At 42.0% G+C, this 17,234-nt stretch overlaps 2 protein-coding genes and 1 non-coding gene across 4 annotated transcripts; 1 reads left to right on the forward strand and 2 right to left on the reverse strand.

Annotated features, from left to right (window-relative positions):
* The first annotated feature begins 5,828 nt into the window (after window positions 1-5,828).
* Window positions 5,829-9,716, forward strand: LOC124705722 (E3 ubiquitin-protein ligase HAKAI homolog). Its single transcript, XM_047237429.1, has 3 exons — window positions 5,829-6,153; window positions 7,340-7,398; window positions 8,354-9,716. Exons 1-3 carry the CDS (start codon window positions 5,836-5,838, stop codon window positions 9,351-9,353), a joined length of 1,377 nt encoding a protein of 458 aa, XP_047093385.1. The 5' UTR covers window positions 5,829-5,835; the 3' UTR covers window positions 9,354-9,716.
* A 478-nt stretch (window positions 9,717-10,194) lies between these two features.
* On the reverse strand, window positions 10,195-10,297 carry LOC124650665. The gene has a single exon (XR_006987096.1). It is a non-coding gene; the product is annotated as a U6 spliceosomal RNA (small nuclear RNA).
* Window positions 10,298-10,775: 478 nt separating this feature from the next.
* LOC124705723 (katanin p80 WD40 repeat-containing subunit B1 homolog KTN80.3-like) lies at window positions 10,776-17,148 on the reverse strand. Of its 2 annotated transcripts, none has more exons than XM_047237431.1 (17): window positions 16,859-17,148; window positions 15,788-15,918; window positions 15,561-15,678; window positions 15,240-15,466; window positions 14,904-15,006; window positions 14,641-14,711; window positions 13,948-13,971; window positions 13,726-13,800; window positions 13,489-13,632; window positions 13,317-13,419; window positions 12,446-13,212; window positions 12,216-12,341; window positions 12,026-12,100; window positions 11,831-11,946; window positions 11,477-11,593; window positions 11,325-11,381; window positions 10,776-11,240 (listed from the first exon to the last, which is right to left on the reverse strand). In XM_047237431.1, the coding sequence occupies exons 1-17, from the start codon at window positions 16,884-16,886 to the stop codon at window positions 11,159-11,161; spliced, it is 2,364 nt and encodes a 787-aa protein (XP_047093387.1). In that variant the 5' UTR covers window positions 16,887-17,148; the 3' UTR covers window positions 10,776-11,158. The 2 variants fall into 2 exon arrangements, with proteins under 2 accessions (XP_047093387.1, XP_047093386.1); XM_047237430.1 differs by having other exon boundaries at window positions 12,446-13,215.
* Between the last annotated feature and the right edge of the window lie 86 nt (window positions 17,149-17,234).

The raw sequence follows: 17,234 nt of genomic DNA on the forward strand, positions 1-17,234 counted from the left end.
ATGTTTCAACTTGTTGCTTAAGACCTTGAGATATGCACCTTTCGTTTTTCAACTCTTGTCTTAGGAGATTCAATCTCCGTCTTTCATCATTCATATGATACTCCATTTCCTCAGTGGACTCATTTCTTTCTTTGAGTGTGTCCATCAAGTAATCGAATTTGACAAGAGCATTACCACGAAGAGTGCATCTCACAAGAAACAGTTCCTTAAGAGCAATGGTTTCTTGACTATCATTTTCTTCAAGAATGCTAGATAAAGAAGGTGGGGATTCCATTACCTTTTCCTCTCTTTCCATAAGACAAGAGCCAACGGTCGTAGAAAAAGGAGAGTCATCGGAGTCATCATCATGAGTTGTTCTTGCCATGAAGGAAGAACCAATATCATTCGGAGTTGAGGACTCCGTGGAGTAATCCTTGGAGTAATCATATGTGAAGAGTGACCCGGGTTTGGAGAAAGTCAAACCAGCCACCCCAGCCTCCTTCTCCTCAACGTCTTCCTCTTCATCGGAAATGTACTCAGGCCCAACAAAGGCTCTTCCCTTGTTCTTCTTGTATCGTTCATTGATTGGGTTTGGCTTCAATTTTGGCTTGACCCCTTTGAAATTTTTTGGCTTGTCTACCCTTTTCTCATAAGGGCACTCATTTGCAAAGTGACTGTCTTCATCACAGTTGTAGCATGTTCTCTTCTTTTCTTTGGAGGAGGCATTGTACCTTTTTGCGTACTTTTTGGCAAGGAAAGCAACATATGTCATTATGTCACTCGTTGAGGTCATCTCATCCTCTTCGATCTCATAGACTTCCTCCCTTTCTTGATCAGCTCTAGCCTTCAAGGCAAGGTTGTGTGAGGATCCATCGGCACGGTTCATCGCCATGAGCCTTTCTCCTGTCTTGGCCATGTTATCATTGGCTGCCACATAGGAGACTAGATCATCCGCGTTCAGATCAGCTTGCTTGGTAAGGATCTGCAAGTTGAGTGCAAGGTTGGTGTCCTTTTGTTTCACAACGATCATGCAATGACCTTGGACTTTATGATTTTTTCATTCATTTCAAAACCATCATTATACTTTTCACATCCAAGGCCCTTGACCTTTACTCTAAGAGCACCAAGCCTTCCATATGCATCGGCCAAGGATTCTCCTTCTCTAATCATGAACGCAATTGCGTCTGTCTTTGCTGACTCATAGAGAGCTGCTTGGATCAGATTGGTTCCCTCTTGAAGTAATACAATCCGATCCCAAAGCTCTTTAGCGGAGTCAATGTCATTGACTTGATCAAGGAGCTTGCGGTTGATGCCACTTCTAATCTTGTCACATGCAGAGGCATTGAGTTGGCAGTTGTAGAACTCAGTGGAGGTTAGCCTAAGGGGATCTTGTGGCTTTCGGTAACCATTCGCGATGGTCTCCCACATCTCCACACTGCAGCTGCGAATATGAGACTCCATAGAGGATTTCCAAAAAGAAAAGTGAGTTCCATCAAAATGGGGAACATTCCCACTATGGTTTATATGAGGCATGGGTGAAGTGTTTTTAGGATAGTCATGGTTGACTTCATGGAAAGTTTCCGGAGGGACCGAAGTCCCACTAGTCAGGTTTTTAAGCATGGCATTCATTTGTGCCATTTGGCTTTGGACTTCATCAACCTTCTTCTTCTTCTCAACCTCATATGCTAAGAATCTGGATTTCATCTCCTTAAGCGAAAGGTCAGAATCTTCGTCCAGACCCTCGAATAGTTTATCCATCTCACTCTTAAGGCTGTAAAGCCCTTAAAAAGAGTCCAGGCTCTCATACCAATCGAAAGTTCAGAGATGTTAAATCTAGAGGGGGGGGGGGTGAATAGGTTTCTACAAATTTTAATTCTTTCTTTGCAATATTAGGCTTTGCGGAATAAAAGGTGAGCCTAATGCAAAATAGGTGAGGCACCCTATATGATGATACAAGTAACTCGAGCACGAAGGCTCTCATAGGCAAATATAACACAAGTAAAGTGTTCGGTTAGAGATAACTGATAGCACGCGGAGACGAGGGTTTATTCCCGTGTTCCCTTCATTTGCAAGAAGGTACGCCACGTTTGGAGGGGTGGAGGTCCCACGAAGGATTCCCCAACGCCACGAAGGCTCACCCGATTCTCCGGAGCCTATCCCACGAAGGAATAGCTCACTCACTTGTGGTAGGCTTTGAGGCAGCCTCCAAACCTTCACAATCTTGTCAGGAGCAAATCCACAGCCCGGATGCTTCTGGACCTCTTTTGCCCATCTAGGGTTTCCAAGGAACCCTAGAGAGCAAGTATCTCGATGAATACAAGGGGGAACAAGATTTGGCTCGGTGGAACTATAGATCAGGGCCTCCTCTATCTTTTCCCCGGAGGGATTCGAGTTTGAGTGGAGGAGGAGGGAGATCTGAGGCTTTTGGTGTTTCTATCAATGGAGTATGAGAGAGAGAGAGCTCAAGAACAGTTTGTAGTGTAATGCCTAAGTGTTTTGAGGTAGGTGAAGGGGTATTTATATGGTCACACGAAATATGGCCGTTGTAACTTGTCCAGCTCAGCAAATCTCCGAGGAGCCCGGTCAACCGGGCCTGGGGTCGGGCCATCCGGTGCAAGGGCCAGTCAGACCGGGCCTAGGACCGAACCTTCCTGTCCAAACCAGACCTGGCGACGTGTCGTGACCGGGGCTGGTCTTTGTCTTATAGTACATGCTCCTGGTTGTCACCGGAGTAGGAGCCGGTGCACGCTGGGGCGGCCGATCCACAACCCGGTCCGACCGGGCGGGAGACCGGACCTGTACAGTCCAAACCGGACTCCAGACCGGGCCAGCACCGGCAAGGCTGAAAACCTTACTAGATAGTGCCCAGTGTGCACCGGTCCAGGGGCCGGTCGGTGCCGGGCCACCCGGTGCCATAGCCGGTCCAACCGGGCCTGAGACCGGCCTGAGGCTGAAAGACCCTTCTTCATTTTGTCGAAGTGGGGGGGGGGGGTCTCCCTTTACCTTCTTGTTTCATTGATACACCATTATGCCTATTTGGCTAATACCTGGGAATAATCTCATATACATGTATTAGTTCAATTACTCTAGCAACGGTGTCATTGTTACCAAAATAATGGATAAGGGTAAAATACCCTTACATGATCCATGATTGTAATAAGTGATGTTGAATATTTGGTAAACTGATACTATGGTTTAATAAAGCAAGCTGTGTGCATCTATTGATGCAGAGACTGGGGCTATGCTCTTTTATCTAAAAAAAGAATATGCTACAGTATGATTTTAGATGAGTGCCATTCGTGGGGACGTGTATATAGATTACTACATGTGCAATATGGTGGGTAAGAGCCTCGCCTAGAGCGATTTTTCCCTTGTGAAAAAATATATTGCCCTAAGTGTGTTTTTGATAAATAATGACAATCTCTATGTACTTTTTTTTTAGTTTATATGAAGGAATTTATAGGTAATGCTTGAAGTTCATGTGTTAGAATCAAGGTTGGATGTCATGAAGATAAAAATATGCCTTAAATATTAGCATCAAGATCATCGGTTCGAAGAGATGAATATGACATTGTCAAGAAGAAAAAATGAAGAGAAAGTTCTTGTGTTGAACTCCAATAAGCCATGCTCTAACTTATGTGGTAAGACATATGGGATCAAGATCTTGAGAATTTGATTTCAGTAGAAGAATTCAAGATATGACGCTAAGTCAGTGTCATAATAGACTGATGAGTTGATCTACGATTGACCAAGACATAGAGCATGCAATCAAATGAAGAGCTCTTTATGTACCTCAAGAGTTTTTGATACGTGGAGCATGAGAAGATACAAGGCTAACCAAGACGAAAAGCGATACAGATTCAAGTTGGTCAACACAAGAAGCGTAAAGAATTACCACATGGGATCAACTGATCCCGTGGCATGGTAATATTCGTCAGTTATGATTTGTAAACCAACTCATTATGTATGTGTTTTTTGTGTGTTTATATGTGTGCTATGTATCTTTTCATGGGCATGCATCAAAAGGGAGTTCCTATAGAGCCCATGAGAGGATGCCATCAACTTTTAGATGATCACCAAGTTTAAGAAGTGCAAGTTCAAGATAAGCATCTCGAGAATATCATATACTTGAAGCATGACGTGTATTTTGGTGATAATTGACATGTGAAAATGTGCTTTAATGAAGTTATACCATAGTGGTCTATGGCTACCAAATTTTCAGTATTCACTAAGGAACAATGATCAAGTAAAGTATTTTGTCTTGAAGGAAGTATAAAACAGTATCATCAAAATGAAGCGGCATACGCAAGGCAAACATATATTCTTTCCAGGTTTTCTTTCACCGGGTTACATGATAGATAGCCTCGAAATGGGCTTTCGGTTAAGTAACTTGATTTCATCATCATAAGAAGCTCAATTGTTTGCGTATATACTTTGCATACCCCTATTTTGTTGTTTCTCCATGTGATTTTTTTAGCTTGTCGCTAGCTTCTTGCCAAGTCCAATTTCATGAGCATTATGATTCCTCATATGCCATGAGTCCCCCATAGGTTGAGGCTAGCCGTCGGTGAACGGAGAGATGAATTGAAAAGTTGGAATGCTGCTTGTGGTGGTACTACGCACGCGGGGTGGGGGGAGGGGGCTGGGGGCTGGGAGACAGAGCGAGAGATGAGGTTGGCGTCTTAAGTCCCCTAGCAAGGCCAAAGTTTCCTATCATGCTAGCGGTTCCAACGCAGTAGGTTCAATGGTTCCTATAAAAATCGCCGCAAATGGTCCTCCTTTATCGTCGTTGTGATCATGGCAACCCACCCCTACAACACCACATGTTCCATCCTCATATCCCAATGAATTGTTCCATTTGCACTTAACTTTGTCGCAACCGACAATGCCAAAGCTTAGTACAAGTCAGCAGGCTCCCTCCCCCTCCCCAAGCATCGACTCTTTATGTGAGCTATGTGGTTTATTATGAAACTACGCGATATAAGGACTTCGTGATTTGGCTTCACGTATAGCTTTGTGTCCATCTAAATGGGCCACATTGATACTAACGATTTGGTAATATGTGCATGTGATACTAGCTCTATTTACTGTAGAAAAATGCATCTTTTAGCATTTGGCTCCTATCTACCTCATTTAGTCCAAAATTATTGAAGTTTTAGGTCTATCCTAAGTCAAAAGCCTTCAAATTTGATCACGTTTATAGAAAAATGTATTGACATCTACAACATCTATTTATTGTTCATTGTAAAATATTGTTGTATTTTACAAATTTATTAGCATATATACTTATATAAAATCTGATTAAGAGCTTCCATTATTTCAAGTACATTATTTTTGAAAATAACATGGGATTTATTAGATAATGTTTTGGGGAATATATAGGTGATTTGGAGGATCCATAAACCATACATGGCGCCATAGCTCTAAAGATGTACTCCCTCCGGTTCATATTAATTGACTTCAATATGGATGTATCTAGACACAAATGTGTCTAGATACATCCATATTAAAGTCAATTAATATGAATCGGAGGGAGTAGCTTATCTAGCTCGATGATGCGCCTCCCCATTCGCTTCTCGCTGTTCATGACCATAACTGCTCTCCAAGAAACGTACCCTGGTCTGTGCAATATCTGGCAAAATCATGCTGTGTTGCCCATAGCTCATCCCTGAATTAATATCATTCACCACACAGTCAAGTAATTTGAAGTTTATAAAAACATCTGTCCAAGCGGGCCAAGGCGTAACTCAAAAAGTCGAAGGTGCTTCCCGGCCCAAAACACTACCAAATCTGCACTGGAGAAACAGCAAATAAACCCACGGAAAAACTCCGACAAAAAATCAAGAAACCCTAGCGATGCTGCAGATCCGCCTGAGTAAGATCGGCTCGTCGGACTCCGGCGCCGCCGCCTCCGGCGCGACGGCCGGGGCTTCTGGCGGCGCCCCGGCCAAGTCCTCAGCGGCGGCGGTGGGCGGCGCTCCGGAGTCGGTGACGGTGGCGTGCCCCGACCACCTGATCATCGCGGACCTCGCCGTGGCGAAGAGCCTGGGCGCCGTCACGAACTCCGCCGTCGCCGCGACCCGTGCAATCGGCCGCCGCTCCCGCCGGCCCCTAGGCGAGCGCGTCCACATCTGCTCCCGCTGCGAGTTCCCCATCGCCATTTACGGTCGCCTCGTACGGAACCCTAAACCCTATCATCTTCGCCTATGTCTTCACTACTACTTCACTTATCATATTTATGCCATGGTTGGTCAAGAAAAGATTAGGTTTTAGAAGCACACATAATGCCATGTAATTATGTACCATTTGGGAGGAACTAGTTGCTCAGTATTGCTTGTTTCGTAATAAGTAAGTGCATCAGGCAGATGTAGGATCTCTGTTGTCTTGGTATGCTAGTTGTTTAAGGATTTTGGGCTGCTGAGAGCTCGAGGATAGTATAAATATTCAAACCATGTGAACAGAAATGCTGAATGCTTGTCTGGGTATGGCTAGTAACATGTCATATTTGTGGAGATATCTGTGACTGGAATCAATGTTATGTTGTTTGCTTAGTTTGTTATTATGTCTAAATTTCATATGGGGAATCCTGCAGTCCAATTTGGAGCTGTATTTAGAAGCAGTAGCAGTATTTTTATTCTGCTACTATATTGGTGGATACTAATTTTTTAGGGAATTGCACAGAATTTGCACATAAAATGGGTATTCACTTGATGGTCTTGTCTTGGAGCTAATTCCCTACTGTTATAAATACTCTATTGCGGGCATGATATGCTCCTAAATACTCTATTATCCAGAGTTATTGGATTGGTTGGCCCTCTGATTTCTTATGCTGAAGATGTTCGGGCTACCAAGCTTATTTAGTTTTAGTATGAGCTAATGCAACCAAACGAAACCACAATCGTGTATAATACATTTCACAATCAGGTATCTTGTCATGGTAATTTCAGTATTGAACTATTGATTATTTATGCCCCTACACAAACTGGTTCATGCCACCCTTGTTTTATCTGTTGCCTCCTGCCTAGATTATATGTGGTTTGTTCATTTTAGTTTTTTGACCAGAAAACAGTAGGAGAGCTATATGCCTATATGTGGTTTTGTTCATTTTTGTTATTGACCAGAAAACAGTAGGAGAGGCTCCTACTGCTGTATTATATTAATTTTGTTCATTTTTGTTGTTTTGCTACTTTATAGTTGTATGTAACAATCAATGACTTTCTTTTACTTTGTTCAGATTCCATGTGAGCATGCTTTCTGCTTAGCCTGTGCAAGAACTGACTCTAGCTGTTTATTCATTTTGGTTCTTATGCTGCTTTATAGTTGGATCCTACAATCAATGACTTTCTTTTACTTTGTTCAGATTCCTTGTGAGCATGCTTTCTGTTTAGCCTGTGCAAGAAGTGATTCCAGCTGCTATCTGTAAGCATTCTCCTGAACATTTCCTAACATGGTTTTAATCCCATTCTTACCTTCTATATCGATGGACTTGCTAAGTGATTCATGGTAGGATAATTTGTATAACTCAGTGGTTTATCTGCACGACATGATACTTGCTAAAATAACATTGCCTGTTATGTGAAACCTGATCATCCACTGATTGAGCTGAAAGGAGCTTCATCTAAGTGCATCACATATTATCATCCATACATTTCAAACACTGTGATAGTGCAGTGGCACTATTGGGTAACTTATGCCCGGTCCACTTAAAAAAAAAACACATGCCGGGTCTGCTTGTGTTAGTAACTTGTTTGTTTTATCTTAGTGTATTGTTGTTTATACTTATCAGGTTTTGCTTATCATTAGCATTGATTTCTGTGGACATTGGTTGCATAGTGATGTACACTGTACAATACCCCTTGGTAAAAAATGCTAAACATGTAGCTGTAGGTTATACATAAGAGCATGTTCAATAGTAGAGCCAACAACTAGCTATAAGACATTGACATGTCATCTAGACCTAATCTTATAGCCAATATGTACAATAGCTTGGTAGAAAGATGTACTACTTTATTAATACATGGCCCACTTCTCACTCTCACAAGGTACCTAGGAGCACGTGCTAGAGCCAACTCTTGCATGAGAGCCCACTTACCTTCTCTCTCCTATTCTCTCTCATCCAACTAAGCACAAATATACTGTAATATTTAAACCCTTAGAGCCTGCTGACTAGGCCTTATTGTACTTGCTCTGAACAATATTGTACTTAAGAGTGACAAATCTTACTAGTTATGCATAACTGCTACTCCCTCCGTTCCATAATATAAAATGATATTGTAATAACATCTTATATTGCGGGGCGGAGAGAGAGCATTTTATTAGGCTAGTTTGGGCTTAGATGTGTCATTTTGAAACTTATGTTAATTTATTTCTGCAGTTGTGATGAGCGCATTCAGAAAATCCAGACGGTGAAAATGATGGAAGGGATTTTTATCTGCGCTGCACCTATGTGCCTCAAGTCTTTCCTTAAGAAAGCAGAATTTGAGTCTCATGTGCCTGAAGCTCATGCCAACCTCCTCCAAACTAATCCAGAGAAGGAAGAACGTAATGAACCAGATGCTCCGAACAACTCCCGTGCTTCTGCAGGAGATACTCAGAGGCAATCTCAAATGCCTGAAATTTCGACTGCACGTGCTCCTCCAAGACCTGGTGTCTCACCCACTTCAAGTTCACACATGCAAGACCGTGAAGACAGATCTCGTTACCACCAGTCCAGGGAGCACACCCCACTAAGGCCCCCTATGCTAAGCAAACCGCCATCATTCCATGGTCGCCACTCTTATCCACCAGGAGATAATCAGTCTGAAAACAACCCACCTCAAGGATTTGACCGGCCCTATGGCTGGGCTCATGACAGTACACCTGGGGCTACTCCACTTCGGCAAGAATCTGACCATGGTACTCAAGACAAGCAGCAAGTGATGCCTAGTTCACCTTTCATGTTCTCTCCGATGCATCCTCATCAACAGAACTTCATGATGCACATGAATATGAATCAGCCTTTGATGCCCAATGCATCATTCAATTATCCTGTCCAACAAGATGGAAATCCACAGTATTTCAGTGCTCCTTTCCAAATGCAACTTCCAGATGGTGGATTGGATCAAGGTTCCGTGTCGGGGGCTGAGGGGCTTCAGCGGCCATGGGGCATGGGTTTGATGGGCAATCCATCTCAGGGAGTTGGCGGCATGGCCTTCATGCAAGCTGGTTTTGGGATGATGCCTGACAGCTCGATGAATCCAGGTATGCAAGGTCAAGCTGACCGTGGTGGCGGTGTTCAAGAACCTATGGTGATGCAAATGCAGATGTCCCTTCCCCCACCTCCCCCTGCACAACCCCCCTCAGCTGGGCAGCAACAAACTTTCAACAGGCCGTGATGATTTTGTGCGGTAATATTTGTGGCTGCTGCCAAAATCGTCATGTTCTACATTGGGAAATTGTATCTTTGCCATTTTGGCGTGTAACTGATGAGGACTCGATGGCAGCCTGTATTGTGCCACAAACGATGCAATTACAATCATGTTCTCATTCATTTGTGACATGTTTTGGTTGCAGACTATTGTGCTCTAAATGATGGTAGCCTGTTTTGCGCTACAACCGATGCTGGTTCGAACAGATGCTAAACTGATAGGAGTATAAATTATACTCGAAGTTGTATGTTGTTCAGCACAAAAAATGAATCACGTCTTATACTGTATTTGGGATGGATGGAGTGTATGATAAGTGCACATTAAACTGAATCAGATTGAAGTGAAATTGTCATTCTGTAGAGATAAATATGACAGTGTCAAACTCTACGCCCCTCTGAGTAATTGAACTATCTTTTTGAGTATCTACCATCTGCAAGGTTAAGCGTATGATGCGTATCGCTGTACCCCGTACTGGGGACTTTGAGGTAAAATCCTTTTGAGTTTTTCTATCTACATGGTTAAATGTATCGCCGTACTGGGTGATTTCACCCTGAGGTCTCTACTCATATAAAGACCTAATCACAAGAAATATATAAACCACAAGGGGCAAAACAAAAACACTGCGGGGCCTACATTGAAGGAGAAAAGGCAAAGCGTAAAGGTCATAACCGCAAGAAAGATATAAACCTAAAGGGTCAAACAGAAAAATCGCGGAGCGCTAGATCAGAGAGGTACAAACTTGAAGGGTCAAAGCGAAAACCGCAGGGGCATACGTTGAAGAAAAAAAGGAGCTGCGCGCAAAATCTCAAAAAAATTGGACCATTTCTCGATTTGTGCGTGTCATCCTTGCGCAGGGGCCATGCTAATCTTCTCTGTATCGTTCCAATTTTATCGGATGTCCCCGAAGGGACAATGGTTCGGTCACAGCTCGGCTTATAAACTGGTCAGGACGTCTCTCGCTAAGCGATGTGGGACTAAAAACTGGCACCCGTTCCCTCCCTGCAAGGCTGCAAACCTTCCGTGGATTGTCAGATTCACTCCCAATCGGAGCAGATCTGCGGCCCGGCCCACCTCGGTCTTCCAGGAGATCCTCTGCGGCTGTTGATCACGCGTGTCACCGGGTGCACAGAACTGCGTGCGAGCTGTTTGAGACTTGGAGTGTGGAGTGTCCGTGTACAAGGCACATGTACGTTCCCATGTACAAACAAGTATCATACCGTCGGTCTTTTACACGCTTTGCATTACTTAGACAATCAAATGTAGTCACCCCTGTACAACATCAGCACAATTTACTCCACGTTTCTACCAACAAAGAAGCTCGAAGAACATGCCGCGATCCATGTGTAAACTGCACGCATGGTTTGAAGCAAGTGGTCGGAGATATATAAAGAAAGTGTAGAAATCTAGCTTCGTACTTTGTTATTGAACTGCCAGCGTACAGAGCTCAAGTTTGTAGTGTACTCATGTACAGTTAGTTGCTCAGTGGTCTACAGAGACAGGGAGAAACTAGGCTGCTACAGGAGCTCTGAAGCCTTCAAACTGGCTGTTTCCTATCTCTATCTGAAAATGCTATGGCGTTTGGGACCCCTGCGATTCCTGTATATTTCTTCTGTCCAAAATATAACATGTTTCGGCAGGCTATTTTAGCTTGCCAAAACGTCTTATCATTTAGGACAGAGGAAGTAAACTGCTAATCCTATGTTGCTATATAGTATCCCGTATCAACAGGAAAAGAGGCGAATTTTCCCTGACTCGCCGTATGTCTATATCTTCTATACGCTGCTTGGCAGCCTGAAGATGTCCTGAAGAAAGAGGCTCAGCTCCCGTGCCAATCTCCCAACCTTGCCTTCTCGCCTACAACATGATGCACATAGACTGTCATATTGTCTCTTAGAATTGCTAACGAGTTTTTTTCGAAGCGCAAGCAAGGGGGCGCACCTTGTCAGGGATATGAGTCTGGCATTCACCCTTTTCAGTTCTCCGAAGCATTCCAACCTAGCATTATGTACAGACATGAAACAAATCCATTATAAAATATGTGTGTGAAGCAGGATCATCTTAAAATAAGATGGAAGATAGGAGCAAAATACCGCTGACCGGCCTCGATGTCCACACCGACTGGTGGAGCAGCTGACATGTTTGAAGATGCTGTGGCTCCAAAGCTTCTGACAAGCTTAAGGATCATCCCCAAGGCAATGTTCAGATGTCTGCGGCAGGATACGTCAGTGGAAACTCATATAAGCCCAAGATTACCATCACATTGTCAGTCACTTTTCATACTGTTAACACTATATGAATTTCCGAACAGAGAAACTTTTGAAAGGGGTCAGTATGAGATTGCAGTACTGCACAAGGCAATGGCTTTGAGTAAATCTTATCCAATGTACATTTAGAAGGTGAGCATTAGTTCTAATACCCTGAATGCACCGTTAAAGAGGAAGTACCTGTCATAACTGCTTTCGAGAAGGTTGCAGGCAAGAGGTAAAGTATAAGCGCAAATGTCTAGTGTGATATACTTAGTAGTGTTCTCCATCAATACACTAAATATGTCAGCAGTAACCTGTTAGAGGAATAGAACAAGACATCAGACATTATAAAGAATGGAACTACAGTATAAGGGAATAGTAGCGAGTACACACAGCATGGTCCACCATTCTTCGCATAGCATTAACAGAGCCCTTGATATCATTATTTTGCCAACACCGGTAAACCACCTGCATATATCAAACGGTGACTGCCATTTCTCAGTGTACTATGTACATAATCATATCTCAGGAGTCACAAGTCACCACGATAAATGTTATATCTGATTTTAATTTCCTTTAATACCTCTAGTCTTGCCAGCCGAGGTGTCATGCCATGAATGAATTCTTGATGGTTTTCCATTAGGTCAGCTATAACATCTTCGTCATTAACCAACACGCTCTGTTCACCAGCAAATGAAGAATGCCTCCTCTGCAGAAGTGAAAAATATAAGGTCCATAATGGGCTTGGTATCAACAAAACGAGCAAAGGCATCCCACGTAACATAATATGAAAATTTTCAGGTAATGCATTACCAAGCCTTCTAACGTTGGTGCGTTCTGGCTTCTCTCATAACTCCCACGTAGACGTCCTGTTCCTACAAACACTGCTGTTCTGTTGACATTCTTAAACTCTGGATTCCTTCCAGCTTCAGATTTTGTTTCTTCCAAATCAGAAACATCATACCAGTCACCAACTTCGTTAGAGTCCACACCCTCGGTACACAATGGCCCAAAATAATTAATGTCCCCATCACCTGAAGTTTCTGTTACATGATTTCTTTTTGAAGTACTGCATTTTGATGGAAATACGCATTGACGAACCTCTTTACCATGATCCGTCACCAGATGACCTTTTAGTAAATTTTCACGATCAACAGTTCGCAAGTCAGTAGTGGTGGATTCAGTAAGATTCGGACCAGCATCCACTTTAGAGCTATGCCTTGGGAAAACAACAGGCACGAAAGATGATCCTTTACTACTATATGCAAACACATTTGACCTTGGTCTATGTGTGGGAGAAGCAGCTGTTTGTGAGTCATCACTGGACATTCTAGCACTTGAAGAGAGATCCACACTGGAGCAGACATTAGCTGTCAATCTCTTCAGGTCATCAGTGGAATCTTGGTTGAACCTACCCCTAGGAGGAAGAAGAGGTGCAGATCCAGTTCTTGTGAGCCGAAGGTCACTTGTTTCAGGTGCTTTTGATAATCTCCTTGTCACTGCAGGAGAGGACGCTACATGAATTTCTTTTGAAGATGACATCGGACGCTTGCGCAAAGTATTAGATGGAGTCCCATTGGCTTCTGTTGCAAAAAAATAATTTGGGTGAAGAATCAAGGTACATGAAAGTAGGTGAAGATAAGAAAAGAAATAGTATTCTTGAAATGATAATTGCTTACAGTACCTGAGCCTACAGATAGCTTCCCCAACATTGACGATATGCTAGTAGAGGCTTGTATCGGCATATCAACACTTTCAGCATTATCAGCAGCATATGGCTCAATTTTCTGAAATTTAGGATCAATACCATATCAGAACAACTCAAAAGGTAACGTAAAAACGATATAGAATCATACCGTCAAGTCCACAACCCATATTCCGATACAACTTTGGTTGTATGAGCAACCAAGAAGTTTTCCCTCGTGTACACTTAAATCCGCTAATGTCGACCAGCCAACATCAACCGCATCATGACATATGACAGGTTCCCATGAAAGAACCTACAAGCAGAAGGATAGCATTTAATGATTTTGTTGCAATGTCATTGATCAAAGCTTTAAATGATGATATTGACAGGTTAATACAGAATGTACCTTTAAGCTTTCATGTAATCCACAAAAAAGTGTTTTACCATCACTGTTGAATGTCATAGAGCTAACTACATTACCCTGAAAAGTAAGCAAGCTTCCGATAAGTAATTGATCATTTCATTTACACATAGATAACTTTTTCTGAACCAAACACTAGCATCCACTTATATACAGAAGTTATAGATAATGTGAATAACATAACAGCTTCAAGGTCAGAAACTGTACCTGAACAAAGTATTCCCGGCAATTCTGCATGAAACTGAAAAAGTTAGTTCTAGCAAGGATTAAGGAACATAAATAATGGAAATTAAAATTAATTACATCCAAATTACAGTAGAATAAAATATGGTGGGTAGGCGCCATTAAGTTTGCCAACTTTAGTTTACAAAAGAGTTCAAATGTATATATCCCAGAAACTTAACATAGGGTTTTACACAACAAAAAATCCAAGTTAAGTAATCTCAATGATAATTCCTTTGTCAAGACAAAATTTCAGGTACTATAGAAGATCTGATCTGAATCATAGCCAGATTTACCATTTCACGACTCCAGGTATAAATTCATGAAAGCAACACCTAATGCTGATCTATGTGTTCCCTTGACTCTTTGTAAAGGGTCACATTTAAGCAGAGTTAACAAAGGATAAACGCAATTCCGAACTATGGAACTTAGCTTGAATCAAACTCCAATGAATCCAAGCATATGATCAAATGCCCCTACTACCTTTTTAATGAACTGTACCTCCTAGGAGGCGTGTAATAAACTCTATCTTTGCAATGAAATGAAACGCAAAAAATGATTGAATGCGCCTACTACTTAATACAATGTTTTTAAATTGTATACATGTAGTTCGCCAGATGACTACATACTGAATTACTGATAGTGAGCTTTGTGAACATTAACTGGGAGATCTTATACCTCTGGTTCAGAAGAGCCAATCAACTCAAAAGTCTCAAGGTCCCAAAATTTAATAGTCTTATCAGCTGAACCTGCAAAAGTTTTTGGAACAAACAGCAAGTATAAGTTACATCCAATTCTGCATGATATACAAATAAGAATAAAAATGTAAGCAGATCTACATTAGGCACATTTGAACTAGCACTATTTTGGAGGAAAATTGTTATCTGGAAACATATATTATATTATTATACATGTTTACAGTGTAGGATCATCCATCTAACCTGTGGCCAATAAGAACTCGTGAGGATGAAAATCTAAGCAGTTAACTGGACCATCATGAAGCCTAAAGTCATGCAAGAGCTTTCCAGCTGTCAAATCCCAGATCTACCAAGATATTTCCAAAGAAAATTAGTGACCCAAGAAATATATGTTATTTTTTCTACTAATAAGAGCATGTGGTTATTCATCTTGTTAATATTAACTTCAATGTAACCTGTGAGCATATATGACAGCCTAATAGGTTGTACAAATGAGCAGATTCTCCAGCAATTTGGTCTGTGGTGGTGCTTAGTAGGCTGAATTTATATTATATTCAGTGAACATGATCAAAACCTTACCTTGACAGAACTATCAGCCCCACCAGAAACAATCCACCGACCATCAGGAGTGAATCTAAGCGCATCAATCCTCTGGGTATGGCCCTGGTATGTGTGAATGCATCTTTTCTTCCGCATATCCCATATTTTCATGTTTGTATCTGAAGAACCAGAGGCAAAAAATTCTCCAAAAGGGTGGAAATCAAGAGAGGCACAATTTGATCTGTGACCAGTGAAAGTTCGAACAACTGTGACAAGAAAAGCAGACATAGTTGCAAGATACAATTACAGTTTGTCTTTTCACTTAAAATACAGCAAAGTAATATAAAGAGTAGTTCATACCTTTTGCTTCCTCAATATCCCATATTTTTATTGTTCCGCTTGCTGCTCCCGCACCTATCATAACCTCCGAGGAATCAAAGCTCACTGACTCAACTGGACTTGTAAGGCCTGATAGGCTCTGTGGAGCATGGTGACACCCACTTTTAAGTACATCAAGACCGCCTAAATGGCTACCAAGCAAGAAATTCATTACACACAAAGCGATATAAATCCCCACATAACATTACCAGGATGGCACTTGGTTTCCCTACTGCCCAGACATTGACTTTCTGATCTTCCCCACCAGTGATCAGAATTCTCGATGTCCGCCTCCCGAACTTGGCACAATTGACACCCGAAGCATGCGCAACAAACTCCTCTAGAGATTGTCAAGGAAACATGATAGACTGTTGCAGAACATAAATCCATCAAACTAGGTTTTATGTTTATTTCGGAATTCACTTATCTGGAGTGTTATTTTTTCGGTACACAAATTCTCGTTAGGTACACAAAAAACTAAAACTCAGAGGTAAATACTAGTGGGATCATGCCATACATTTTAATTGGTATACATTTCATTATCAACATCAAACAAGCATCCCTTCAAAAAAATCAAACAAGCAACACTGTATTGCAAGTGTCAGTCCAAATCAGTGATTCTACTATCTATATGCAATCCTACATGAGCTTAAAAAAATGAAATCTCAGGGTTCTGTATTGTGTTTCCAACTTTAACATAGTAGGAGTTAGAATTGCTGCAACATCAGATGCTATCAAATCAACGGTAAATTACACAACACAGGAGTGAAATTCCTAACAAGGCATTTCACTTCTTCCACCAATATTTCCTTCCAAATAAACTGTTGAGCACACATTCTCTATCGAATTAAATCACACCTCACAAATTTAGTTTCACTTTAAGCACAAACAATATTGAGGTACGTGCAAATTAAATTTTGTAGTATCAGTCATAACTTACACGATTCTCCCTCTCAAACACAAAAGAAAGCTATGCAGACAAATGAACTGTCCACGTATAAATAAAACAGCAGCTGCTCAATAATTGACGTTACTCCGAGCAGTGGTTCCTTGGACCAACTCAACGTAATAGTAGAAAAACTAATAAGAACAAGAAGAACAACACGAATGCGGAACAGACCAACTATGTAGGTTCCTTCGTATCGAATTTGATCGCCGCACAAGAGCCCAACCCAAGCAAAACCTAACTGCGCCAATCCAAGCAATTCGGCTAAAACGGCGCCCCAATTCGAGATTCCCAGACCGATAATAGATGATTCACGGAGCAAGGAGTAGGATACGGAGCTTGTACGCGCGCTTGGTGGCCATCCGTGACGGTGACAGTCATCAAAAGCTTGGGCTTTTCCTCGCCGCGGCCGCGTTGTTAGCGGCGGCGGTAGATAAAAGATTTCGAATTCCCTCCCAGGATCGCCCCGTATATGGCGTCTGTCAGTTACGGACGTGCCTAATTTTGTGCCAACAAACTATAGAGAGAATTTGAGAGAGAGAGAGAGAGGGAGATTAGCTGGAGAGGGAAAAGGAAGAGGAAGCCCACAAGGCAGCAGCACCACAGAGCAGTGAACGGATATTTTAGCGGTATAATGTTTGCATTTGCAAAATTCTATGCAAAAAATATTTGTGGAAGTATAAATGGTGGGAGTACATCGTCCAGCTATT

This window comes from Lolium rigidum, chromosome 4, assembly GCF_022539505.1.
Source record: "Lolium rigidum isolate FL_2022 chromosome 4, APGP_CSIRO_Lrig_0.1, whole genome shotgun sequence".
Lineage (NCBI taxonomy): Eukaryota > Viridiplantae > Streptophyta > Magnoliopsida > Poales > Poaceae > Lolium > Lolium rigidum.